Here is a 25,263-nt window from a genome sequence, read left to right as displayed (position 1 = left end):
AGCCAAGGTATCTACTGGCAATGCGTCTGTACCAATCACCAAAATCGATTTACATTGGCTGCTTCCAAAGTTCAAACACTTTTGTTTAGGTCAACATACATTTATTGAGCATCTAGTATGTGCCAGGCACTGTGCTAGGCTCTGGGAATATTCAGATGACTAAAATATAGTCCCTGCCTTCAAGAATAAGCATTATAGGGTGCCTGGGTGGCTCAGTGAATTAAGCGTCTGCCTTCAGGTCGGGTCATGATCTCAGGGTCCTGAGATCAAGCCCCACATCAGGCTCTCTGCTCAGCAGGAAGCCTGCTTCCCCCTCTCTCTGCCTGCCTCTCTGCCTGCTTGTGATCTCTGTCTGTCAAATAAATAAATAAAATTTTTTTAAAAAATGAGAATAAGCATTTCAGTGGAAGTTATACATATACACATATACCTATATATCCTCTATACCACACTTGGATAGAGAAAATGAAGATTGCGTGTGATGCATGGAAAAACAGAAGTACACTGAGGTAACACTAGGAAAGCCAGTCTGATATGGGGGGGCAGGTGACCTGAGACATCAGGGGAGTCTTCGTAGGTGGAGTATGACCTAAAGTTCATACTAAAAGACAAGTGAAGTGTTTGCCAGAGGGATAAGGAGTGTGTTTGTGTGCAGAGCAGGGGTGGAGGAGGGCAGTACAACCCAGCAGAGGGAAGGACAAGCTGTTTGGAGTTTGATACTGTAGTGTAAAAAGCACGACAGGGCATACCCAGTATTGGCCTCACTGAAATAAATTCCCTTCTCCTTCTCTTCTCCTTCTCCCTCAAGATTTTATTTATTTATTTATTTATTTGCCAGAAAGAACACAAGTAGAAGCAGCAGCAGGCGGAGGGAGAACAGGCTTCCTGCTGAGGAGGCCGCCAGATACGGGACTGGATCCCAGAACCCTGGGATCATGACATGAGCCGAAAGCAGATGCTTAACTGACTGAGCCATCCGGGTGCCCCCAAATAAATTCCCTTCTTGTTTTACCACCACCGCTGCTGCCACCCAAACAAAACAAAACAAAAAACAAAAAAGGCCAAGAGGGGGAAGGGGCATATCTCAGAGGTTTTTTTAACCGTACCAGAAAGCTTGAATGAAAGTTTGTAGAAGGAGAGCCTTTGATCAATATTAAATAGCAGAAAGGTCATCAAATTTGTATATTAAAATCATCTAGTCACATTTAGGGATATGAATTTCCATGGTGGATAGGAGTGTGAGCAGGGGGGTGACTGGGTGGCTCAGTCATTAAGCGTCTGCCTTCAGCTCAAGTCATGATCCCAGGGTCCTGGGATTAAGCCCCACATGTGGCTCCCTGCTCAGTGGGAAGCCTGCTTCTCCCTCTCCCACTCCCCCTGCTTGTATTCCCTCTCTCACTGTCTCTTTCTCTGTGTCAAATAAATAAACACAATCTTTAAAAAAAAAAAAAAAAGAGTATGGAAAAGGAAATTGTCCTAGTATGTCAGGTAAGCGATGAGGAGGGTGTGACTCAGGGCTGTGGTACAAGTGACAGAATCAAGAAATAACTAGGACATCCAATTAGCTGCAACTGGTGATTGCATGTGGAATTAGGGAGAGAAGTAGCCCTTTGTGGTTGGGGGTGCCAGCAAGCAAGACGGAAAATAAAGAAGAAGCCTGTTTCGGGGAGTGGGGTGGCAGCGTGGAAAGAGTTTTCTATATGCGGGGAAGAAAGCACCCATGGGATGTTCAAGTGAGGTGCGTCATTGGGAGTTCCAGGCATGGAGTTGAGCTAAGGTGCAGAGGTCATCAGCACGGGAGTGGAAACTGAATGGGTGGACACGAGAAATTGCCCAGGCAGTGAGAAGCAAAATGAACCAGTGACACGCTCAGTGACCACCAACATTTAAGGAAGCAGGAGGAGGAAGTCCAAGGAAACTGAAGTCAGCCATTGAAAGCAAAGCCATATGGTGATAGTCCTTCCGTGATGAAATTAACAGTTAATCCTTGATCACATGTACATGTACTCTGTTCTGCAATAACCCTTGACCAGAAAAACAAAATCTGCCCAGCACTGCTACTAATTAAATTCTTTTTGAAGACTTCATTTCTGCCCTCTCAAGTCCTATAGATCACCCTTCAGAGTAGGAAGGCAGCTAATGTGACTCAGCTCAGCTCCCCCTTCTTGGAACCTTCTCTGTTCCCTCCACAGTTCCCCATTGGACCATGTTGAACCTTCATCTCTGATGATCCTTTTCTGAGCGCACTGTAATTTGTCAGCTTGTCCATGAGCCCAGCAAGCCATCCCTGGCAATATTCTAACCTGTGCAAGGCACGCTACATACAAGTATTACCTCTCTTGCTTCGGAAACGGGATTTCCGGTAATGCAGCCTAAAATTTAGTTTATGGCCAGCCACCTTACACCTTTAGCTGTCGGAATGTCTAGGTAACTAGAGCGCATGGCCCTTCCCTCCAGTGTAAATGTAACCTACTCCTTGCCCCAGCCTGTACTCTACAGGTGATTTTTGTTTAGCCTAAATTATAGGTTTCACATTTCTGCTCATTTTTCTTTCACTCATAGGAAAAGTTTTCTTGTCCCTTTCATCATGGGGCAGAAAATATCCAGGACACCTGTTAATGAAAAAAAAAAAACTGTAGATAAACATGTAAGAACCATCAGACCAAGGTGAATGTCCAGATTTGACCCTCATGGAACTCTTAATCTATGATGAATGTTTTGATCCAACTGAGACTTCTGGCTTCATCTTCAGACTGTAAGTTTAAGAAGGAGATGGGTTAAAGGTGAGACGTGTGGCAGCCAGTTGGTTCTATTTTTCTTCAATTTCCTATTTGTGGACTAAAACTGTTTTTCTATTCCCTTCTGAAACCTCCAGATGATTAAAAGTTCATGTTCCTTAGAGGCAGAGGACAGGGCCTCAGTCAACTCTAACAGATGATCTCCCAGGCAAAGGTGAAATAAGAGAGAAGGAAAATGTCTCCACACACTTAGGAGAGACACGGCATATAAGTCAACCCCCAAAGTCAGGCAGCAAGACAGTCCCTCCAGCTGAAGGCAGAAGAGGCCCTCTGCTCAGGTCAGGGTTTTCTCTAATATTGTTCTTCCCCACAAAGAGCAAGGACTGCTAAGTTCACTCTATGAAGCTGAGATAGTAGATTGGATCTCTATGGCTCCCAAGTCCTTGGACATCTTCCCATTTGTGCCTTTTCAACTGACAGGGGCTTCCTGTTCCAGCACAACTGCTGGAGCCAAACTGCTTGACGTCTAGATCCTGACTCCATTACTTACTAGGACTGTGGCCTTCAGGAAGTTAACTCACCTGTAAAATGGAGTTACAAATAGTACGTATCTCAAGATTATGAGGGAAAACATGACTTACTAAATATAAATCACTGGGCTGCCTGGGTGGCTCAGTCGGTTAAGTGTCCAACTCTTGGTTTCAGCTCAGGTCATGGTCGGAGGGTCCTGAGATACAGCCGTCAGACTCTGCGCTCAGAACAGTGGGCCTGAGATTCTTTCCTCCGCCCCCTGTCCCTGCAGCCCCCCACCCCCTCCCCCTGCAGCTCCGCCATCCTAGCGCACTCTTAAAAAAAAAAACAAAAAAAACAAAAACCCCACAAAACGTCAATCAGAAGAGTGCTGAGCACATATTATGCCTTCAGTTAGTGTAAGATACTATTCCTTCAGTGTACCTCAGCCTCAAATCAGCTTTGATATGGGCATTAGGTCCTACGTGTTTGGGTCCCCAGGACAGACAAATCATGCCAAGGGAGCGAATCGGTAACACATGGATGGGTAAGGACTTCTGAGGACGTTGTAGGCAGGCTTGTAAAGAACTGTTGCAGCCTTCAATTTCTACCGACTGGGAAGACGAGGCAGTTTCCTCCTGCATATACTTTATTCACACATGCTAAATCTCACTAAACGTATCACACTGTCAGGGAAGAGGACTAGGGGCAAGTTCAGGCTGTTGGGGGAATGCTTGCTTCTGGCCTTTTTTTGCACCAAGGTAAGTCTGTCACCAGGAGCAAGGGGGTTGGGGACACCGGGAGCAGTGAGGAGGGGGGGGAACAGAGCAGTGTGGGAGGCAGCTCCCAGTGAGGGAGGGAAGGAAGCAGGTAGGCAGGCAGGCAGGCAGCAGTTCTAGCCAATCAACACTTTATTTTTCCAGTCAACACCCACACAGATGTTACTGTCCACCTCCTGACCCTAACAGGGGGTCCTGTCACACTGGGACTATCTGTGGCCCCCAGAGAGCAGTCTCTTTATTCCTTCCTAGGATAGTAGGAAAGCCCTTTGTCCCAACAGGACAGAGCTCCTGCTCACTAACGCAGCACTGGCACACATGCTGTAGGACTCCTGCTCTCCCCCCTCATCAGGGAAGGCCATGTTGAACTAGGACACCGGCGCAGCGGAGCTGACATGGGTGACAGTGGCCTAAGCGCATCACCACTGGCCTGACCCACCACCCCAGTGTTAGTCTGTACCACCCAGACAGGGGCCTCCCAAAAGCTTAGCCACGGCCTGCTGGGAAGGAGGAGCTGGCCAAGAGTGGGGATTGAGCTGCTGAGGACAGGACACAGCCAGGAAATAAAGCAGAGGGAAACATGGGACAGGAGAGAATGATAAAGTGCCCAAACTAAACCACCAGTGGGACACGAGGACAGAGCAGCACAGGTCCCTGAGGATAGGAGGAAAAAAGAAAGGGACAGACCACCAGGGCTTGAAGCATAGTGGAATGAGAAGAGAGATGAGGCAGGGAGGCAAGTGCAGGCTGTGGGAAGGACTTCCCTAGCCCTGTTCACATCCACTAACCCAAGTGTAAAATTATTTACAAACTTAAAACCAGTCCCAGGCACGGGCACCATACCAGGCCTGGGACAGCAGGCAGGCAGGCAGGCAGGCAGAGGGTGGACTGGCTACCATCTGACAGCCAGCTTCCCCACACATGACCTCTCCCTAGAGCAGGGAAGAGGAAACAGTGACGCCCCTAGCCAGGAAACCCTACTGTGCCTGCAACTCCTTCCCCCACGGCTCATGGCTCTGCCACGGCCTGAGCCTCTTGGTCTGACTGTACCAGAGACAGGGTGTCGGGCCCTAGGGATGCAGGGGGCGGAGCATCAGGGGCCTCTGAGGGTGTCTCTGGCCCCAAGCCCAGCTCAGCATTCAGCTGTTCCAGCTCCCCCTGATCCAGCAATTCGAAGTCCTCAGTGGTGAGTGCCTCCTCTTCCTCAGGGGCAGGAAGGGGCTGGGGCAAGTCCTGGGGAAGAGGTGGGAGCACTGAGGGGGAGGGGACCGGGTCACTTTCAGCAAGGCAAAGTAAGGGTGACAGGGTGCTCGGTGCAGTGGTGAGGTCACCACTCACTGCCTCCGGGCTCAGTGTCTCCACCGGTCCTCCAGGGGAGAGCTTCGCCCCATCTGTGGGAGAGCCCGCCCCATTGAAGTGCGTGTTCACAAAGTGAAGGGGGGATGAGAGCCGAAGCAAGGTTTCCTCGGCTACTACATCTTCCTCCTCCTCCTCCGAGTCCAGATCTTGCCTTGAGAGGGCCTGAGGGAGCCCCAGCAGGTCTTCAGCAGGAGGGGCTGGCTCTGTCTCCTCTCCTTCCCCCAGCTCCCGGCTTAGGGCCTCCTCTGGCTCACTCGGCAGGCTCTGCTGGTCCAAATCTGTGCCAGACACAAAGGGTCAGGAATGGGTGGATGGGCCTGCTGTTCTGAAACATCCCAAAAGGCAATTAGCTCAAGGAGGAGACTCAGGACATGGAATACTGGACCAGGCCTTGGATCTTAAAGTCTTTCAGAAGCTTTAAGTCACATTAGAAGATCAGTTCCCAGAAAAAAAACATTTATGGGGGTGACAACCAGAGAGCACAGCCAATAACCACAACAAAGAACAGGAAGATTGGAAGGGCAAAGGGCTTCTCATACCCTCGGAGACATCAGTTAGCTGTGGAGTTGTGGCCCGGGATACAGAGAAGCCACCACTCTCCAAGATAGAAGCCTCCTCGTCTGACAGCTCTGAGTCTGTAATGGCCAAAGCCAATGCTGTTTTCTTCACATCCACCTGCAGGAGAACCCGAATGACACAACAGGTGAGAAGATAAAAGACAGAATTTTTCAAAAGCACCACCCCCCACTGACTCCCACCCCCTTGAGGAGAAGCTGCTCCAATGCAGATTCTCCTCCAACCTTCTATTTGATATCCCATCTCCCTTGGACCTCACCACCGGGGAGAAGCCGGCCAGTTCCGCTTCACTTTCGCTCTCTGTCTCTGCCAGCGGCTCATCACCTCCGGGGGGTGCGTTCTTCCCCTGCCGCTCTAGAGAAACAAGAACAGCAGGTCAGTGACCAAGCAGAGACAGTGGTGGGGGATGAACACAGCCCAGAAACTGGAAAGTAAGTTCCAGGACATTTCATGAGCCATGCCCCCAACGCCCCCCTTGCAGGACCCCTCCTGGGTATGGGAGCCCCTTACTCTTCTTATCGTGTTTGTGATGCAGGGCGTCAGCTTCTGCCTTCATGCTATAGTCCAACTGCATGAGCAGGGGCTCCAGGCGGGTGTACATCCTCTGGATCAGCTCATGATAAACCACCAGGGGCCACAACAGGATGCTCAGCACTAGGGGGCAGAGGGTTCACTCAGAGCTCCTGAAGTCTATTTCATAAGGGCCCCATTTAATCGGTTCCCAAAAAGAAAAGGCTGAAGGCTTTCGGGAGGCTGTACCAACCTCCTCCCTCCACATCTACTACTCTCCTCCCCAGACTACTCTTGCGCTATTACTAACACACCAGCACCCCCTGGAGATCTCCGTAAATGGATAACCAAACAGAGAGAGAGCACCACCCTCCCTTAGAGTCAGTCAGTCTCTTTGATTCAGTCCAGTAAGAGAGGAGAAGAGGGCTTCAAGAAAGGCAGGGGTTAAACCCTACTTACAGATAATGTAGGAAATCATAATCCCCGGAACATAGTGTCCCAGCACAGCCAGCACAGCACAGCCAGAACAAACTCGAGCACAGAACTGCAGAGAAGAGCAGAGGGTCTAAAAGGAATATGCCCCACTTATCTGGGCAAGAAACTGTTGCTCAGCTGATAGAAGGAGGGGTGTATGCCTTCTCAGGATGCAGGCATCCAGTCTAGTCAAGAGGATGCCGAAGACCACCAGTTCAAGAAGTTTACACTAGACATCACCAAACACCTATAATGCAAACTGTTCTGCCCTGACCAGAAACAGTGTAAGCACATCAAACACGTCTTCCCTGAAATGAGACTACTTCTGCACCAAGCCACCACCGGGGAAGGCTGCCTCAGAAAGGCTCCAGCCCTCTTCCTTCAGTGTCTAGCCAGGGATTTCACATTACCCCTCCCCGCCTCCCACCTGCCTCTATTTCCCCACAGTGCAGGAAACTGTTCTAGGGCGTGGAGATTACCTGAGCTGGATTCTGCCTCTTGTACTGCAGCAGCTCCTGCAGGTGAATCTGGAAGGTGAGCCAGCTCTCAGCCAGGTATCTGCACAACTCGGGCACACTCAGCAGGTGCGGCCGGGCGCCTGACCCCGCACCCTCACTGGGGAGACATGACATGACCCCTGGAGGCCTCAGACACCAGCTTCCTAGGCACTCAAATCCCTCTGAGAATGCCAATGAGTTCTTCACTCTGAACGAGCGGACAACCCCACCTCCCAAAGGGAGGCTGTTCTATCTTGGGGAAGCAAAACCAAGAGTTTCCAACCCTCTGCCCCGTAAAGGAGCAGGTACCCAAACACATAAACAGGAACCCAGGACCAAACTTGTCGCCGGTCCATTTGCTACACTGGGGTCTGTGCCTGCAGAAGCTGCTGTGCACCGTGGTGACACTGGCACCAAAGCAAGATAAGGTTTGGGTATTTGTCTTTAAGAGGTGGCCTGCACTCACCTGTCAGAGTGTGGCTCCTCTGGAGATGATGCTATAAAGAGAGGAAGGAACTAGTTGAGTGGTAGGGCTCTGGGAGACACTCCCCGGGGCAGGAATAGCTGCCCCTACTCTATATACCCAGAGCACTTTCTTCAGATGGCAGTTGCAGAAAAATTGCATCGTTATGGTTGTTTGTACTTATATATCTGTTTCCTTTTTATTTTTTTTTAAGGATTTTTTAAAAAAAGATTTTATTTATTTATTTGACAGACACAGATCACAAGTAGGCAGAGAGGCAGGCAGAGCGAGAGAGGAGGAAGCAGGCTCCCTGCTGAGCAGAGAGCCCGATGCGGGGCTTGATCCCAGGACCCTGAGATCATGACCTGAGCCGAAGGCAGAGGTTTAACCCACAGCCACCCAGGCGCCCGTTTCTTTCTTTAAACTCCATTCTTCTCTTCAAATATTTTATTTTTAAGTAACCTTTATATTCAACATGGGGCCCAAACTTAAAACCCCAAGATCAAGAGTCCCACGCTCTACCAACTGAGCCAATCAAGCACTCCAAACTTCACTCTTTCCAAACACGTTTTATTCATGTTTACATCCCAAGCAGCTCACACAGCCCGACATCTAATTGCTCCTAGAACACCTATTTAGTAGACCCACGGATAACAATAACAAAACAGAACCTAATACTCCTGTGATCCCCAAAACACGCAAAACTCTACCACAAACATAACAGTATTGACTCATTCAGTCTTCACCTCCTTGCTTAGTAAATTTTATCCTCCTTGTTTCATAAAAGAGAAAACTGTTAACAGAAACAGTCTGAGGTTAACAGAAATTGAGTGATTCTTACAAGGTCACATGCATGGCAAATGGCAGAACAAGCAACAAAACCCAGGTAATGTGGCTCTACAGTCCACACTCTTTAACTACTACACTCACTTAACACTGATTTTAGAGGGAAGAGGGAAATTCTCCATTTCGGGACTGGGGAAGTGGTGGTGCCTGGGAGCTGACTGCCTGCTGTCCATTTTCCCTCCCCTTTCAGCCCACCCAGCGGGGTCAGGCACAAAGCAAGTGCACGACGGGGCTTGCTGAATGAAGTTAACACTCACCTGAGATGTCAGGGAAGAAGCGAGGCTGCCAGAGATCCAGCAGAAAATAGGCCAAAAGTGAGACGCTGAGTAGGAAGAAGGGCCGGAGGGACGACGAAGACAGCAACCTTAGGAAGAAACAGGCACCTCGGCGGTGAGTGGGTGAGAGACTCCCGCATCCATCGCCAAAGGTGGAAAAGCGCCCACTGATGGGGGAACGCGAACCTCCAGGCCTAACTCGAAACCCGAGATAGAGGACTGGGGCAACCCCGACGGACAACAGCCGGGGGAAGGGGGTCATTCCACCGGGGCAGGTGTCAACCCTGGGACCGTGAATGGTGCCCCGGGCCCCTCCCGCCCCCGCTCGCCCGCGCTGCCCGGCCCCGCCCCCTCCTCCTCCGCGGCCGTTACCAGAAGAGGCCGTTGAGAGCGGCCGCTGTGACCAGGCTGTGCAGCGGTTTCTCCCACACCAGCAGCCGCTGCGCTGCCGCCAGCACCGCCTCCCAGCCGCGGAGCCGCAGCCACAGCGTCGTGGCCAGGCGGCCCACCGCCTCGGCCGTGGCCGCCTCCTCCTCCGCCTCGCCGGTGGCCTCTCCCATGCCTAGGCTCAGACCCAGGCCCAGGCCGAGGCTCAGGCCCAACCCCGGGCCTCCACCCGCGCCGGTGTTACCACCGCCACCGCCGCTCGCCATGGCCCCGTCGCAGCCGCCGCCCGAGCCCGCGAGGAGCCAGGGCTGCGCGGCCGCCGCCGGGGGCGCGTCAGGCGGAAGGGGGCGCACGCCGCGGAGAGCGCAGCCGAGGCCGCCAAGGCCCGTCACGTGACGGCGGACGGCGGAGCCCGTCACGTGACGCACCCTAACCGCCGGGATAGGGCGGCCCGCGCCTGCGCGCTGGAGGTTATCCGGGCGCCTGCTTCTGCGCGGGTGCGTGTTGTGGCTGCTGGAGTCGGGAGTCTCCGTCTGGTTTTAAGGCACCCTCGTCCGTGGGGCCCGAAGGACTTTATCTCCGCGTTTCCGCACTGTGGCCCGTTTTCTTCTCCCTGTATAGGCAGGCGCCTAGGGAGTCGATACTCCCGATGTGATGCCGACCGAAGGGGCAGGAAGTGGGCTTCCAAATGCCTAGTGTCGCGGGTGGGATCTGCTTCTGCTCGGGAAGGGCGGCGGCTGTCCCATTACTCAGCCCTTGATTTACTGGTCCTCCCAGTTCCCTCCCCTCAGCGGATAAACAAACACCGGCGCGTGACTCGACCGACTCAAAAACAGCTTCACCTACTTCAAAAACTTGTTTCCTCCTCATCGCCTTCTGTAAACTTTACTGCTAGCGCGTATTGGAACTCTTTCCAATCCCTTGCTCAAACAGGAGATCGGGGTTGCGGGGTGAGTTTAAAAATAGAATCCTGTTTAGATGTTTATTTGAGGGAGCATAATACCATTTATTGAGGCTCACAACGTACCAGGTGCTTTATGATCCCTTGTGATCATTTAATTTCTGCAGTAACCCCACAAAAAACGTAATTGGGTGTAGAATTCAAGCTAGTGAAAGGAAGGTATACAGCAAAGTTTCTCTGCCACCTTGACCACAGTGCACCCACTGTTTTTTTCTGTATTCTTTCCGATGTTTTGTATGTACATTGTTCTGAGTGTGTATATTTTTCAAAACACTCAGCAGCTACTCATCCTGCATTTTGGTTTTATTCACATTAATTATCTGCATTGCTACGAAAGGGTCATTCGGGCTTGTTCATCCTCGCATGGTTCTCCGGGAATTGTTCCTATTACCCAGACGAGGACACGCTGGGGCTTAGCTCTGGGACTCGCCCGGGCTCGGGGCGACCAGGAGGAAGGCGAGCCCGGCTCGTCCGTGGAGGTCGGGGCTGGCGGCTGGGCCCAGCGTGGGGGCAGGAAGTGCCGGGCGCTGAGTCTCCCGCGACACCCCTGCGGCTAGTAAACGCGAGACCGACGCGCGGCGCGGTATTCTAGCTGCACACGCCTGGCAGCCGGGTCTACTCCGCACTGGGTAAGGTGAGCGCCCCGAGTCCCCCAGGCCCGCAACCGGGGCCCGGATCTCGGAGCCGGGAGCCCCGCCCGGGGCGGAACAGGAAGAGGCGCCCGCCAGCCCGGCCCCGCCTGCCGCCGCCGGCGCGAGGACCGGGGGCTGCGCTGGCCAAGGGCGGCGTTCTGCGCTGGGGAGGACGGCGGGCAGGCGAGGGCTCGGCGGCTCCCTCACCACGCGTCCCCTTCCACGTTCGTAGGGCGGCGAGTGGCGGCGCGATGGACCTGGCCGGGCTCCTGCTGGACGAAGAAGGCACCTTCTCCCTCACCGGCTTCCAGGACTTCACGGTGAGAGGGCGGCCCGCCCCCTCCGCGGCCTGTCGGTACTTGAGCTCGGACCCCGGGCGCTCGCCTGGGTACCCGTGTGGGGCTGCCACCTCGCCTGACCGCTGGGTCCGGAAGCCAGGCGGCAGCCGCTCGAGCCTTGCCTACTCGAGGCCCGGGCTCCTTGGGCCCCGAGGGAGAGCGCGGGGTAGAGGAATGGAGATAGGGTTAGCCAGCCGGGGACCTGCACGGAGTACCTCTCCTGCGGAGCAGTCAGTGGCGGAGGATTCCTGCCCTCCCCTCTGCCATTTGTGATAGGCTGCCCTTGGCATATAACCCGGACAACGGGGCGGGTTAGGGCGTGGGCCCCGCTAGCAGTGGGGTGAGCCTGCTGCCCCGCACCCCATTTCACCCTGAGCCAGGATCTCTATTGTTGCCTTGCCTGGCTTTCACGCTCCAGCACCTGCCGTTTCAGTTCCTCCCCGGGCACCAGAAACTGAGTGCTCGGATCCGAAGGAGACTGTACTATGGCTGGGACTGGGAAGCTGACTGCAGCTTGGAGGAACTCTCCAGCCCCGTGGCAGGTTAGTGTTGCGTGATTGGACAAGTGAGAAGCCTGAAGATGGGGTTGTCAGCAGTCACCAAAATGGGCAGGTGTGTACCCCATGAGCTACACCGTGTGGCCACTGCTAACTTACTGGGACCTGTTATAAGGACTGGCTTTCCAGTCACATTTTTTTTCAGTCTAGATGAGTAGAAAACAGTGCTGTCTTACAAATTTATATCATTCTTGATTTGTATATGAGACACACATATGTATCCCAAATTCACAGGGTGTTTATTTCTCAGATGAGTGGGGCAAAAGACAAATCTAGGTGATTTCTTCAGGTGATCCAGAAATAAGCCTCCTTGCTGGAAGGAGCTGAAATTCAAATGTAGAATGGGCCTTTTGTCTCAGCATGGGAGCATTTGGTCTATGTTGTTACTGTGGTCCTGTCTCTGAGGCTCAGATCATACAGATCAGACTTTTCTGCTGATAGCAGTGGAAACTGGGTGTGTTGGGAGGCAGGGTGGTAAGGGAGGAGTTGTTTTCCTACTCTGGCTTCCTTCTGCCTCCTGCAGACATTGCTGTGGAACTGCTCCAGAAGGCTGCCCCCAGCCCAATTCGCCGACTCCAGAAGAAATACGTAGCTCATGTGTCCCGGTGAGCCTAGAATTGAGGGGGACAGGATGAGAGTGTTTGGGCCTTAAAGAGAGGGAAAAGGTTATGTCTAAAGAGAAGATGTAAAGACCCAGGGATGCGCATCCTGAGTGGTGAGAGTGGAAAGACTGTTCGGGTTAATTAGGGATCTTTTCCATCACGCAGGGAGGCGTGCATCTCCCCATGTGCTATGATGCTTGCCCTGGTGTACATTGAGCGGCTTCGGCACCGAAACCCCGACTACCTACAGCACGTGTCATCTTCTGACTTGTTTCTGATCTCCATGGTAGGACGCCCCCTCCCCTTCATCTCCCTGGTGAGCCGGGAGCTGGGCGCCAGCTCTTCCCACTCCACTTCTGGTTCCTTTGCAGATGGTGGCCAGTAAGTACCTCTATGACGAAGGGGAGGAGGAGGAGGTATTCAACGATGAATGGGGAGCTGCAGGGGGTGTGGCTGTGCCCACTCTCAACGCCCTGGAGCGGGGCTTCCTGAGTGCCATGGTGAGTGGCCATTCTGTCTCTCACTCAGTTCCTCTGAGCTCATCTTATGTTCCTTTCATCCTCTGCTTTTCTCTGTCAGTGTTCTGTAGTTTCTTTGTTTCTCTTTTTGCCTCTTCTCCTTGTGTCTTTCCTTATTAGTGGCTTCCCTTCCCACCCTTCTGGACCAGCCACAGCCTTTGGAGGTTCCTGGCATGGTGAGGCCAAAAATGGAGCAGCCGCCGCCCCCCAGTTCCTCAGGCCCTACATGTTACATTCTGAGTCAGAGCTTATCTCATGGGGTTCTGATTATTTGTATCCAGACTTCTTCTGCCTCCTGACTCTGAGCTACCTACAGCCCAATCTTAGGATTATTTTCTCTCTTTTCCCTTAATGGAGGATGTTCTGTGAAACCAGATAATGTGGTGTTAAATGAGTTAATATATAAAAGCTCTCGGAACAGTGTAGCACATGGGAAGTGCCAAGTCAGTGTCTGTGGGAGCAGTGCTTGTAGCTGGTGCCGTGGTCCTGGTTGTTAAGTGACAGTGGCTCATCGCTGAAGCTTGCTTGGTGCCCTTGTCTTCCTCCCTGTAGGACTGGCGTCTCTACACTGACCCTCGGGAGATCTTTGAGGTGCTGAGCTGGCTGGAGAGCTGGTAGGTTCTAGAGTTGGGCAGAGGGGCTCAAGGGATTTGAGGGGTTAGACCTCAATCTTAAGTCAACGGTGGGGGTGGTCTGTGTAACTGGAGGGGGAGGGGGGAGACAGGAAAGAGAAGTGCCCAAGGTAGTGGTTCGTAAACCTGTCTGCCCTCTTTGTAATCACCTTGGGAATGGTGGGAGGCGCTTATTTAAAATACAGATCTCAGTATCGTGCTCAGCTCCTGGATCGACAGGTAGGCTAGGAATGTGCACGTGTAACAGGTTGCCCTGTGTGTCCTGGTGGCTGCCCAGGGGAATGAGGCCACCACCGAGGGCTGTGGAAGGGGTGTAGATGCCCTCTGTCTTCCTCCCCTGCCCACAGTGTGGCTGCGCAGCAGGGGCGGCGGCGGGGCTGGTACACCTACACAGACCTGTGTGTGCTGCTGGAGCAGCCGGCCTGGCAGTTGGCCCTGGGCTCCCTCTGCCAGCGCCTGGCAAAGGTGAGGAGGGTTGGGAAGGACAGGGGCCGGGTGTGGGCTGGTGTGTAGGGCGGGATGAGCAAGTGCCGAAGGCCTCAGGAGATGGGGTTTGAGAGTAGATGGTGAAAGAGAGCTCTGACTTGAGCAGACAAACTAAGGGGTGGGCGCGTTAAAGACAGAGCGGGTTTTGGGGGAAGGGTGTTTGGGTACTGACTCTTCTTACTTTCCCGCAGCTGTCCTGCCTGTTGGCCATGGCGTATGTGAGCAGTGTGGCCTTGGCAGTGGCCTCAGTGGCCGTAATTCACCAGTCCTTGGGCCTGTCCTGCAGCCCTTCACCAGGCCCTCCAGATCTTGGATTGCCCTCCAGGAGCCTCTTGGAACCCTGCACACCTTCTTCCGTGCCGCAGTGCCTGCCATGTCCTATTAACATCTCCAGTGGCCAAGAAGGTGACGCAGGGCTGCGTTCACTGTGGGGCAGTCTCCTGACCTCACTGACTCCTCCATCAGTGCCTCCCCCAGACCCGCCTTCCCCTCCCACTCTTCTCCAGAATTGTCCCCTTTGCCGGAAGCTGCAGAGAGACTCCCCAAGCTGCCATGCCTGCCACCACGTGAACCGTACAGTTCCCACTGGGCCCCCCAAAGCTGGGTACCACTCCCATGGCCTGGCTTCACCCTGGCCCTGGAGCCCAGTACCCCCACTGCTCCCTCAGCCCCAGCAGTGTTCCCTCTTCAGTGTCATGGAACTAGCCCGTCTCAAGTCTTTCATTTTCCCAGGCTAGGCAGGCCTCCAGGGAATACATTAAGAGGATCTGGGAGTCCTTGAGAACCTGGAGGGGCAAAGCTTGATTTAGATCCTCTCCGCCTCTCTGGGTCCTCAGCTGGTCCCTGTCCTTCTAGGTGATGAAGCTTAAGGGGTTGTGGGGCAGAAAGACTGAAGGTCGCTCACTCTCCTAGACCTCAGCGGCTGGCTGTTTGCCCAGGGTGGTGAGGGTACCAGGGGAAGCTTTGGCTTGGTGACCAGGGCCATGTCACAACCAGCCAGAGAAGCCCCCATCTTTCTACCTCCCTGGGTTCTAGACTTGCTGTTGAGTTCTCTAGGAAGGAAGGGGAAAGTGGGGTGAGGGACGGAGGGGATGTTGACTGGCGGCCTGTGTGATGTCCCTGAAGCAGGAGAGCCAGGGACAGATAGGGCCAAGGTGGGATCTGCCAAGGGAAGGCAGGGGGAGGTGGGAAACCCTCTCCACACCCATCCCCTGGATGTGGCCTAAAGGAACCAGGGACTACTGACATCTTCAGCCTCACCCTTTTGTCTTCCAGCCTCTTCTTACTACTTTGCTCCTGGCCTTCACTCTCTTCCCGTTCTTCTTCTGGGTGTTCTTTTCACAGGCCACTCTGGCCACTGCTTTGTATCTGGGTTTTTCACGCTTTTATAGAACTGAGGTTTCAATAAACAGTGTCAGTTGCATGGCCTGGATTCTTAATTCTGCGGCAGCCCTGGAAGAATCCCTCCTCCCCCCACCCCATATCTGGATTCTGAGCTTTTCTACTTCCTGAGCCCGTCATCTTGCAATTCATTCTTCCAGAAACCCATTTTAGAACTTACCTGTTTGAGAGACGCCTGGGTGGCTCAGTGGGTTGGCAGTCTACTCTTGGTCTGGCTAGGGTCATGACCTCAGGTTTATGAGATTGAGCCCCACATCGGGCTCCATGCTCAGTGGGGAATCTGCTTGATATTCTCTCTCCCTCTACTTCTGCCCTCCCCTGACTCAAATGTGTGTGCCTGCGTGCTCGCTCTCTCTCTCCCAAATAAATCTTAAAAAAGGGGGAGTGCCTGGGTGGCTCAGTGGGTTAAAGCCTCTGCCTTCTGCTCAGGTCATGATCCCAGAGTCCTGGGATCGAGCCCCACATTGGGCTCTCTGCTCCGTGGGGAGCCTGCTTCCTCCTCTCTCTCTGCCTGCCTCTCTGCCTACTTGTGATCTCTGTCAAATAAATAAATAAAAATCTTTAAAAAAACAACAAACTTCCTTGTTATTCAATGATTAGACTCCCATTTCAAAATTAACCCTCAACCCAGCTCCCAGCACCCTGGGGCCCCTGGTGCTGCTTGACTTGGGTGCTGTGGGGCACAGACAGTGAGTCTGCCATGCCTGAGATGGGCCCTGTCTGTCACAAGTTCTGGGGGTCCCCTATCGTGGTGGATCCTGAGAGGTCTAGGGAAGCGTCCTTGGGAAGCTCCAAGGACACCTCTCTCTAACCTGACTTCCAGTCTGTTTGGATGCATGGTGGTAGTTGGTGTTCTTAAGAGAAGTCCAAGGCTGGGTTATCCTTGGAAGAAGGAAAACCTTTCTGGCCCTTGGACAGGGTGTCCAGGACAGGTAGTACTGCCCGTTAGGGGAATTACCTCGAAACATGGGGCATTTTTTTGATGGAGGTAAACATCTGAAGGGATGCAACCTGCATTCAGCTGAGCAGCCTGGAAAGCTTCAGGTCCCTCCCTTACAAATAATTCCCAAGACAACTTTTGAACCACCCCTGCCCCAGGACCTCACGTATATGAAAAGCCTGTTTATCTGAACCCAGACCTTTTTAACACGTAAACACCAAATTGTTTTTGCACATTTTGAGAAAGACTCCATTTGCCAGGAATGTACCTACATGTAAATGAAAACCGGACTTTGCTTTGTGCAGCACTTTGCCAAGAACCAGATCATGATTTTGGAACATCAGGTCACCCGCCGTGGCGCAGCTTGTGGTACACCAGTGGCCAGGAAAGCAATATCAGTTGGCGTCATAGCTGCTGCATCCAGGTTGGTGGTACATAGCGGTGGGCAGTGGATACCATCGCCTTCTTGTTCAGCTGTGTCCCCCGCTTTCACATAGGAAATACCTACAATCAATCACCTTCATTTCTCCTTCCTGTTGGGGGTGGAAATGGTCTGGAGTTGTGGTCACTGTTGCCATGCACCGTGGAAGGATATTACTCATGCATTTCCTTCCCAGGCAGCCCTGGGGGCTGGGCCCCGGAAAGGTTGAAAACTGGGGTAGCAGTGATCTTTCCAAATCACTGCAGATTTCAGGGTTTCCAGTGAAAAAAGCCTCCAGTGAAAAACCTCCCCGGAATATTTTATAAGTCTTTTTCCCTCCCCCCCCCCGCCTTATCCTGCTTTGCAGAGCTTGGATTGAGATGGAGATTCTTGGGGGGAGGGGTCCAGAACGTGGCTCCCCAGTTAATGGGTGATGGAATTTGTACAAGAGCTGGGCAAAGGTGAAAGGACCTGTCCTGCCCCAAATCCCTCATCCCTTTGCTCCGCTTCACTGACCCTTTCACCCCCTCCCCACTCCAGGCAGCTAACTTCATCCAAACTCTGACCTCTTACACTCTCTACTTAACTCTGGCCCAGGGCAGCCAAGACAAGCAGCAAGCAGGGCAGCATGAGCCGATCATCCCCCCATCCCACCCAACTCCAGTCCATGGGCCCCCAGAATGCCCCGGTTCCCCTGCTGCTGCCGCCGCCGCTGCCACCACCACCGCCTGATGTACAAAATCCCTCCTCTCACCCTTGGGCCTCTCAGTGTGGGCCTCCTCCCTGGGGCCTCAGCTGTCTTCTGGCTCTGCAGGTAGGCGCAGAAGTGCAAGAGCTGGTTCTGACTGAAGAGGCATTTGGTGGGGAGTAGGAGTGGCATGAGAAACCCTCCGGAAATAGGTATTTCTAACCCTTTTCTGAAGACCACCCTTCCCATTCCTCCCCCTGCAGCATATCTTGGTCCTGGCTTCTCTGCTCTGGGCCTCCCACCTGCTCCTGCTTCCAAGTCTCCCCCCGGGAGAACTCTCGTACTCCCCTGCCCAGCTCTTGGCCTCCAGCCTCTTTTCCTGTGGTGTGTCCACCACCCTGCAAGTCTGGATAGGCAGCAGGTGAGGGGAACTCCCTGGAGAGAAGGGGCGTGTGTGTGTGTGTGTGTGTGTGTGTGTGTAGGTGTGTGTGTACTCGTGTGAGTGTAGGAGAGGCCTGAGAAGTTCTTTGAGCTGCCATGCTTTGCTAGACCTGCCAGGGCTGCTGTTCCTACAGGCTCCCTCTTGTCCAGGCTCCATCCTTAGAGTTCCTTGTCCCTGCTCTGGTGCTGACCAGCCAGAAGCTACCTCTGGCCATCCAGACACCTGGAAACTGTGAGCACAGAGCAAGGGCAAGGGGTGAGGGTGGGGTGGGGCTGCCAGTCGGAGCCTCCAGGTGTAGGTGGGTGCAGGATGGAGAGTGGGCAGTGAGGGGAACGGCTAGGCTCTGGAGTCTTGGAGCTGTGCCGAGCCCCAGCTAGGATGGCAGAATACTGGGGTTCTGTCCCACTTATTCTCTCCTCTCCATGCCCCCCACTTTTCCCAGCCTCCCTTGTGCTGCGCCTGTGTCGGGGGTCTGGCTGCCATGGCCTGGGGCTCTGGAACACTTCTCTCAGAGAGGTAAGTGCCTCGGGGTGGGGAAGAGGAGGGCTGCCTGTGCGTTGCCAGGATGGAGGAGGTTCTAGTTTCCAGTTGGTGGGGCCTGAGATGGTCTGGGGGAAGGAGCTGAGGCAGGGACCCACATCTGGAATTTGGAATTCAATAAGAAGTCCAGGTTGACATCAGAAAGGACCAATATCTACCATTTACATCGATGTGGATGGAACTCGAGGGGATTCTGCTAAGTGAAATAAGTCAAGCCGAGAAAGATAATATGGTTTAATTCATATGTGGAATATAAGAAATAGCACGGAGGACCATAGTGGAAGAGAGGGAAAACTGAATGGGAAGAAACAAACCATGAGAGACTCTTGACTCTGCGAAACAAACTGAGGGTTTCAGGAGGGGTGGTGGGTGGGGGGTTGGGGGCTGGGGTAACTAGGGGATGGGCATTAAGGAGGAGGGACCATGATGAGATGGGCCATGGGTGTTATATGCAATTAATGAATCAATGAACAGGACATTGAAAACTAATGATATACTATATGTTGGCTAATTGCATTTAAATTAAAAAAAAGAAGTAGTAGTAGTCCAGGCTGAGGTCAGCTCCACTGAGCAGAATGCTTCCTCTTTGTGCTTTTCTTGACTCCTCCAGGTGTCTGGGGCTGTGGTGGTATCCGGGCTGCTCCAAGGCACCCTGGGGCTGTTGGGGGGGCCTGGCCACTTGTTCCCCCACTGTGGACCTCTGGTGCTGGCACCCAGCCTGATGGTGGCAGGCTTCTCTGCCCACAGGGAGGTGGCCTTCTTCTGCTCTACTCACTGGGGCCTGGCCTTACTGTACGTAATTCCTGACCGGCATGGGGTGGTGGCCAGTGGGTTGTGCGGGCCTGGGGGTGGGCAGAGCAGCTGGCCCTCCTCCCCAACTCAGCAGCTGTCTGAGCAGGGCCGATCCTTCATGGATTTAGAATCCTGAGCTTTTTCTGGATTCATTTGGTCTCCCACTGACCCCTACTCCCCCACCAAGGTATCCACCTTCCTCTCTTCACTGGGGCCCCTTTAAGGGAATTCTACCATTCCTACCTCCAATACCGCCCTCCCCCCAACAGGATACTTGCTTCCTCTTGCTCCTGAAGCTCCTTCTCTCTCCTAGGCTTATCCTGCTCGTGGTGGTCTGTTCTCAGCACCTGGCCTCCTGCCAGTTACCCCCCTGCCGCTGGAGGCCAGCTTCAAACTCTTCCCCTCAAGCTCCCATTCCCATCTTCCGGCTCCTCTCGGTATGTGGTGGTCTGGGGGAGGGCCAGTTGATGAGAGAAGGACTGGCATAGAACGCTTACTAAGCCTGCTACCTTTGGCTTCTGCCTGCCCCTCAAAGCTGGCTTGGAAGGTTCTGGGTGGAGGGGCTCTTTCTTGTCTCAGTCTTGCCGCTCAGGTGCTGATGCCGGCGGCCTGTGTGTGGATCATTTCTGCCCTTCTGGGTCTGCACATCATCCCCCTGGAGCTGTCTGCTTCCCTTGAGGTGCCATGGGTCTGGCTGCCTCACCCAGGTAGGTTTCCTCTTCGTCCTTTACTCTCTGACTCCAATAAAGGGTATATTTCTTCGGACTCGCGATTGAGTGAATTTCATTTGAGTTAAATCCTGTGTTTTCTCAAAACACGCAGGGGAGAGGAGTTGCCAGTCCGAGGAGCAGTGCTGGCCCCTCGTCACAGGTGTTTTGTTGTGTGTTAAGAGACATCTATAAGCCCACCACTCCCTATTGATACCCAATTGCCCAATTTATTCATTTGTTACCACCACCCTCCACAGGCATTTGGGTCAGTGACCTATGTATAAATATTGCTTTTGAGGCATTGTGCACAAATGCCATTCATTTGTCAACTTGATACATGTCTGTTGATTGCTGATTTTGTGCTGGACAGATGATAGGGCACATGGTGATGAATATAACAGACACAGTACCTATACTTATGAAGCTCTGTCTGCTGGGGGATGCAGACACTACTTAGTCATCCAAGCAAGTGTGAAATTGCATGTGGTACGTGTCACAGTGGGGAGGTATGTTGTGTAATGATAGCTTATAATGGAGAATCTGACTTTATCGGACAGATCAGGAAAAATATTCTTGAGGAAGTGATCTTTGAGCTGAGATGTGAGAGATGAATAGCAGCCAACAGGGTGAAGGCAAGGGAGAAGAGCATTCTAGGTAGGGAGAAGAGCCCATGCAAAGGCCCTGTGGTAGCCAGCCACACAGCAAGTACAAGGGCCTGAAACAAGGCCAGTGTATCTGGAGTGAAGGAAGTGAAGCAGAGTGCCGTGAGCGATGAAGCTTTGTAGACCATGGCAAAGGGATGAGTCTTTATCCTGAGTTTGTTGGTTTTGTCCCGACATTATCTTAAAAAATAATGGGCTCTCGAGGATTCTTGTGGCACAGAGCTTTGGAGGCAGGGGAATGCTCCAGACTTGAGTCTGGCCCCAAGGTGGCTCTCTTTCCCTCCCCAGCTGAGTGGGACTGGCCCTTGCTGACACCCAGGGCTCTGGCTGCGGGAATCTCCATGGCTTTGGCAGCCTCTGCCAGCTCCCTGGGCTGCTATGCCCTGTGTGGCCGACTGCTACAGTTGCCATCCCCACCTCCACATGCCTGCAGTCGCGGGCTGAGCCTGGAGGGTCTGGGCAGCGTGCTGGCTGGGCTGTTGGGGAGCCCTATGGGCACTGCCTCCAGCTTCCCCAACGTGGGCACAGTGAGTCTTATCCAGGTATGTGGGTGGGGGTGTGGGTGGGGGCGGGGGAGCTGGAGGTCTGGGCGAGGGGAGGAAACTCACACTGACTGGTTGCCATCTGTATCCAGTGTTCTGTCAGGAACTCCATATCAATGATCTCATTTAGGGAGGTGCCTAGAAGTGGTAAGGGGCTAGGAGTGGGAGGAAGACACTAAGTCATCACCAAATTCCTTCTGTGCCTCAGGCACTGTACCCAGGCTGGGAGTCATATAAAGTCCCTGATCTCTTGGGCACTTCAGAGGGGGAGAGGCAGACAATTTAAGGAACAAAGTAAGAAAGGCATGCCTGGGTGGCTCCCTGTCTTGGTTAAGCATCTGTCTTCAGCTCAGGTCTTGGTCCCGGGGTCCTGGGACTGAGTCCAGCATCAGGCTCCCTGTTCAGCAAAAAGTCTGCTTCTCTCTCTGCCCGCTGCTCCCCCTGCTTGTATTCTCTCTCTCTCTCTCTTTATGACAAATAAATACATAAAATCTTTTAAAAAAAGGAAAAAAGTAAGATAATTCCAGAGTGATATGTCCTATCAAGAAAACAAAGCATTTAAAAGTTTAAAATATTTTAAAAAGAAAAAGAAAGCAAAGCAGGGTAGTAGTGGGATAGCGGTTGAGAAAAGGAGAAGCCTTCAGGTAGAGTGCTTCTTGGGAGGGTCATGTTTGAGTTGGGATCCAAATGATGAGAATGCGCCAGCTGGATAAAAACCTTGGAGAGTCGAGGAAGAGGTGGTGTTTTCTGGCATCTCTTCTTCACCTAGACTGGCTCTCGGAGAGTGGTGTACTTGGTGGGACTGTTCTGCGTGGGGCTTGGGCTCTCCCCGAGGCTGGCCCAGCTCCTCACCGCCATCCCACTGCCTGTGCTTGGTGAGTGGATGTATCAGCAGGCCTGGTATTGAACCAGCACTGACCCCACTCCCAGGACAGCCCAACTGGCTGGGTGTGGCTGGCCACCTCTCTTTCTGAACAGCATCCCCTGACATATTGATAGCTGTGTGTGTCAGCTGCCCTCATCCCCCCCACCCCCAACATCTTGATCTCTTGACCGGGCTTCTGGCATCATTGGAAAATGAGCCTTTTGGTCGTCCATCTCCATCACCACCTGCCCCACCCTGCAATCCTCTCTGCTATTCTAGCCCTTCCTAACCTCCTTAACTACTTCCTTATGAGACAGGTGGGGTGCTTGGGGTGACCCAGGCCGTGGTTCTGTCTGCTGGATTCTCCAGCTTCCACCTGGCTGACATTGACTCTGGGCGGAATGTCTTCATTGTTGGCTTTTCCATCTTCATGGCCCTGCTGCTGCCAAGATGGCTTCGAGAGGCCCCGGTCCTACTGAGTACAGGTGGGAGAAAGGAGAGGGCTGGGAAGGGGGGTTGGACGGGATTGGGAAACAAGAACTGGAGGCTTGGAGCTCTCCAGACTCCAGGTCCCACACCCTTTTCTGGGCTTTGGCGTAAATAGTTCATCCATTCGTTTAACAAACATTTATTGAGCATCAGACTACCCTCTTAGGAAACAAGGTGCCTCCAGATGTTGCAGTCCAGTGAAAGAAAGAAGACATGTACAGACATAGCAGGAACGGTTCAGATAAGGAGCTGGGTTGCTCGGCAGCAAAAGAGATAGTTTCTGTTTGAGATGATCCAACTTAAATTTTATGGAGAAAATAACATTGAGCTGGTTTGACTTGAACATATTTAGTGAGAGGAAGCTCATTTCCGGTGGGGAACCATCATAAACAACGACTTAGAAGTAGGAAGACCTAGGGTATTTCCGGGGAGCAGCAAATACCTCAGTTGGTTAGTGCAGCTTAGCCAATAGCAGTGGCACTCAATTGAGGAGGATTTTGCCCCACAGGGAATACTCAGCAATATCCAGAGACATTTTTGGTTCTTACAAACAGAAGAGGGGATTGTTATTGGTATTTAGTGGCTAGAGGGGTTCTGCTAAATATCCCACAAGGCACAGGACAGGCCCCCTCAAACAAAGAATTATCTGGTCCAAAATGTCAGTAGTACTGAGGTTCAGAAAACCAGGCTAGAGCATAGAAGGTAAGAATTGGGAAGTAAGGGGCTCCTGGGTGGCTCAGTTGGTTAAGTGTCTGCCTTTGGCTCAAGTCACAGTCCCAGTACCCTGGGATTGAGCCCCACATTGGGCTCCCTGCTCAGCAGCAAGTCTGTTTCTTCCTCTCCCCCTGCCTCTCTGCCTGCTTGTGTGAGATCTTTCTCTTAAATAAATACAATCTTAAAAAAAAAAAAAAAGCAGAAAGTAAGGTTAGGGCTTTTATTTATCCATTTATTTATTTTAAAGATTTTTTTTTTTCAGTTAGAGAGAGAGGTTGCTGGTGGGGGGAGGGGCAGAGGGGGAGAGAGAAAAAGAGAGAGATTCTTCAAGCAGACTCCCCACTGAGCAGGGAGCCTGATGAGGGCTTGATCCCAGGACCCTGAGATCATGACTTGAGCTGAAACTAAGAGTCGGCCGCTTAAACAACTGAACCACCCCAGCACCCCAATGGCTGGGGCTTCCAATACCTAACTTTTTGGATCTATCTGGAGGGCATGTGGGTACTCAGAATACAGGATGATGGACTGGGTGGGAACTTGTGAGAAGGGCCTAGGTGGGGGAAATAGAGAATAGTGGGACAAAGGTGAAGGAAGATAGGATAACAGTTCAGAAAGACCTGTCCTCAGCCCACGACGTAGACTGAGATCTAGGAATATAAGACTCATTGACCCTGCACAGGATCAGAGTTCCCTTCCTGCCTGGCCCCAACCCTCTATAGGCTGGAGTCCCTTGGATGTGTTACTGCGCTCGGTGCTTACAGAGCCCATCTTCCTGGCAGGATTCTTAGGCTTCCTTTTAGAGAACACCATTCCTGGTAAGTTGAGGCCAGGCCCCAGCACAGTGGGGGAGGAGCCAGGATGTTCTCTCTTCCTGGGTAGAGCAATAGCCTGACAAACCTTTCTTTTGCAGGCACAAGACTTGAGCGAGGCCTAGGTCAAGGGCTGCAATCTCCTTTCACTGCCCAAGAGGCTCAGCTGCCTCAGAAGTCCAGAGAGAAGGCTGCCAAAGAGTATGAGCTTCCTTTCCCCACCCAAAACTTGCGTAACTGTATCCCCCAGCCCCTCCATTGCCTCTGCCCGCTGCCTGAAGACCATGGGAATGAGGAAGGAGGGCCCTCTGAGCCAGGAGAGACAGCTGATTTGTTGCCTGGCTTTGCGGAGCAGTGTCCTGAGTCTAGCCAAGAGCTTGGGTCCCAGTGATTACCGGGAGTCCTACTCCTTCCCTGGTTAGTTTACCGTATCTCCCAGCTTGCTGGAGAGTCAGCTCCCAAGTTCTAATTTCTCCTGAGAAGAAGGTGTGTGTTTGCGCATGTGTGTGTGTTTCTATGAGAAATGGGCCCACCTAAAGGTCTCATTTCCCAATAGGTGTGTTGCCCTTCCTTTTCTTAATTAGGCCTAATAACAACAACAAACATTAATTAGGCCTAACTGTTCCACGTTCCAGGCAAGGGCCACGGTTTAGTGGGCTGTGATCGAATGAATGAGATTCTGCATCTGAACTATCTATGGTCAAACCCCAGCCTTCGCTTAACAAATATTTATTGAAGGCCTTCCATGTGCAAGGTTCTGGAACTACAGATGCAGATAACATAGGGTCCCTGCCCTCTTAGGGAACCTATCATTATAAAGACCTATGTGATTACTAACTAAAATCTAAGGTTAAGGCGGCCTGTAATAAAAATTAAAACAATGTTATGGAAGCCAAAAGGAAGAAAAAAAAATATTTTTAAAAGACTTTATTTATTTGACAGACAGAGATCACAAGTAGGCAGAGAGGCAGGCAGAGTGAGAGGGGGAAGCAGGCTCACCGCTGAGCAGGGAGCCGAATGTGGGGCTAAATCCCAGGACCCTGGGATCATGGCCTGAGGCAGAGGCTTTAACCCACTGAGCCACCGAGGCGCCCCAGAAAAAATTAAT

The 25,263-nt window shown here is 52.6% G+C and overlaps 3 protein-coding genes across 8 annotated transcripts; 2 read left to right on the top strand and 1 right to left on the bottom strand.

Moving 5' to 3' along the window:
* Positions 1–3,879: 3,879 nt before the first annotated feature.
* On the bottom strand, positions 3,880–9,808 carry RETREG2 (reticulophagy regulator family member 2). Its single transcript, XM_004762803.3, has 9 exons — positions 9,400–9,808; positions 9,010–9,116; positions 7,910–7,940; positions 7,426–7,561; positions 6,932–7,016; positions 6,473–6,616; positions 6,222–6,316; positions 5,926–6,061; positions 3,880–5,664 (listed from the first exon to the last, which is right to left on the bottom strand). The coding sequence occupies exons 1-9, from the start codon at positions 9,678–9,680 to the stop codon at positions 5,036–5,038; spliced, it is 1,644 nt and encodes a 547-aa protein (XP_004762860.1). The 5' UTR covers positions 9,681–9,808; the 3' UTR covers positions 3,880–5,035.
* A 411-nt stretch (positions 9,809–10,219) lies between these two features.
* On the top strand, positions 10,220–15,563 carry CNPPD1 (cyclin Pas1/PHO80 domain containing 1). 3 transcript variants are annotated; one of them, XM_004762807.3, is made up of 9 exons: positions 10,220–10,364; positions 11,240–11,327; positions 11,779–11,887; positions 12,426–12,507; positions 12,670–12,790; positions 12,876–13,004; positions 13,575–13,636; positions 14,002–14,119; positions 14,332–15,563. In XM_004762807.3, the coding sequence occupies exons 2-9, from the start codon at positions 11,259–11,261 to the stop codon at positions 14,875–14,877; spliced, it is 1,236 nt and encodes a 411-aa protein (XP_004762864.1). In that variant the 5' UTR covers positions 10,220–10,364; positions 11,240–11,258; the 3' UTR covers positions 14,878–15,563. The 3 variants fall into 3 exon arrangements, with proteins under 3 accessions (XP_004762864.1, XP_004762863.1, XP_004762862.1); XM_004762806.3 differs by lacking the exon at positions 10,220–10,364 and adding an exon at positions 10,388–11,004; XM_004762805.3 differs by lacking the exon at positions 10,220–10,364 and adding an exon at positions 10,388–11,009.
* A 504-nt stretch (positions 15,564–16,067) lies between these two features.
* Positions 16,068–25,057, top strand: SLC23A3 (solute carrier family 23 member 3). 4 transcript variants are annotated; one of them, XM_004762802.2, is made up of 13 exons: positions 16,072–16,905; positions 17,500–17,716; positions 17,854–18,011; positions 18,166–18,263; positions 18,475–18,548; positions 19,183–19,364; positions 19,678–19,801; positions 19,957–20,071; positions 21,025–21,278; positions 22,048–22,153; positions 22,461–22,628; positions 24,066–24,161; positions 24,257–25,057. In XM_004762802.2, the coding sequence occupies exons 1-13, from the start codon at positions 16,760–16,762 to the stop codon at positions 24,544–24,546; spliced, it is 2,028 nt and encodes a 675-aa protein (XP_004762859.2). In that variant the 5' UTR covers positions 16,072–16,759; the 3' UTR covers positions 24,547–25,057. The 4 variants fall into 4 exon arrangements, with proteins under 4 accessions (XP_012917029.1, XP_012917028.1, XP_012917027.1 ...); XM_013061573.2 differs by lacking the exon at positions 18,166–18,263 and having other exon boundaries at positions 16,070–16,905; positions 19,678–20,071; XM_013061575.2 differs by lacking the exons at positions 17,500–17,716; positions 18,166–18,263 and having other exon boundaries at positions 16,068–16,905; positions 19,678–20,071.
* The last annotated feature ends 206 nt before the right edge of the window (positions 25,058–25,263 follow it).

Source organism: Mustela putorius, unplaced genomic scaffold, assembly GCF_011764305.1.
Source record: "Mustela putorius furo isolate JIRA1106 unplaced genomic scaffold, ASM1176430v1.1 tig00000275_pilon_pilon_pilon, whole genome shotgun sequence".
NCBI lineage: Eukaryota > Metazoa > Chordata > Mammalia > Carnivora > Mustelidae > Mustela > Mustela putorius.
This window is presented reverse-complemented; position numbering and strand designations above follow the sequence as displayed.